At 54.9% G+C, this 700-nt stretch overlaps 1 protein-coding gene across 2 annotated transcripts in view; it reads right to left on the bottom strand.

Annotated features, from left to right (window-relative positions):
• The window catches only part of GFI1B (growth factor independent 1B transcriptional repressor), a 4,816-nt gene extending 4,357 nt beyond the window's left edge, over positions 1-459 (bottom strand). For both annotated transcript variants that reach the window (XM_029203526.1, XM_029203527.1), the window contains exon 1: positions 348-459. In XM_029203526.1, coding sequence (XP_029059359.1) covers positions 348-447 — 100 coding nt within the window. In that variant the 5' untranslated portion in view covers positions 448-459. The remainder of the gene's footprint in view (positions 1-347) is intronic.
• Between the last annotated feature and the right edge of the window lie 241 nt (positions 460-700).

Genomic DNA, 700 nt, shown 5'->3' with positions numbered 1-700 from the left:
TCCCCTCCCTCCCCTCCCCCTCCCCTCCCCCCCACCGAGGAGAGCTCTCGGACCAGTCTCCGTTCTGAGCTCCCGCCCTCAGCCCTAGATCAGCCCTAGATCAGCCCTCTGATTACGAGTCACACGTCAGCTGCTGAGGGAAGCGCCAGTCAGGATGCTCTCATCACCCCCATGGGGTGAGAAGAGATAGGTGCATTTATTCATTCATTCAACCCACATTTACTGAACTCCTCCTGTTTCCAGACTTGGAAGAGCGGCTACTTCCGGTGGGATGCTGCTGCACCCCCATCACATGGGCAGGGAGTCCTGGCGGGTACAGCAGAAGGCCAGCCCGGGCTGTGACTCACCAGGACCAAGGGCAGGAGGCCAGAGGAGCCCATCCTCCTGGGCACGAGGCTGGTGGTAGGTGTGAGCCTTCTTACTCTTCACCAGGAAGGAGCGTGGCATCGTCACCGGGTGCCCCACACCTATAGGGGGAGAAGACGAGAAAGTTTAGGAAGGACGAGAGGACGATACTCCTCTATATTTTAGGACCTCCTCCTAAAACCAAAATCCACTGTCCTGGTTTGAATACTGTCCCCCAAAGTTCACGTCCACCCAGAATCTGTGAATGTGACCTTATTTGAAAATAGGGTCTTTGTAGATGTAATCAAGTTAAGGTGATGTCACACTAGGTGCAGAGAAACCCTAAATCCAATGT

The sequence above is a fragment of the Monodon monoceros genome, unplaced genomic scaffold (genome assembly GCF_005190385.1).
Source record: "Monodon monoceros isolate NGI ecotype Baffin Bay Population unplaced genomic scaffold, NGI_Narwhal_1 Super_Scaffold_5, whole genome shotgun sequence".
Lineage (NCBI taxonomy): Eukaryota > Metazoa > Chordata > Mammalia > Artiodactyla > Monodontidae > Monodon > Monodon monoceros.
This window is presented reverse-complemented; position numbering and strand designations above follow the sequence as displayed.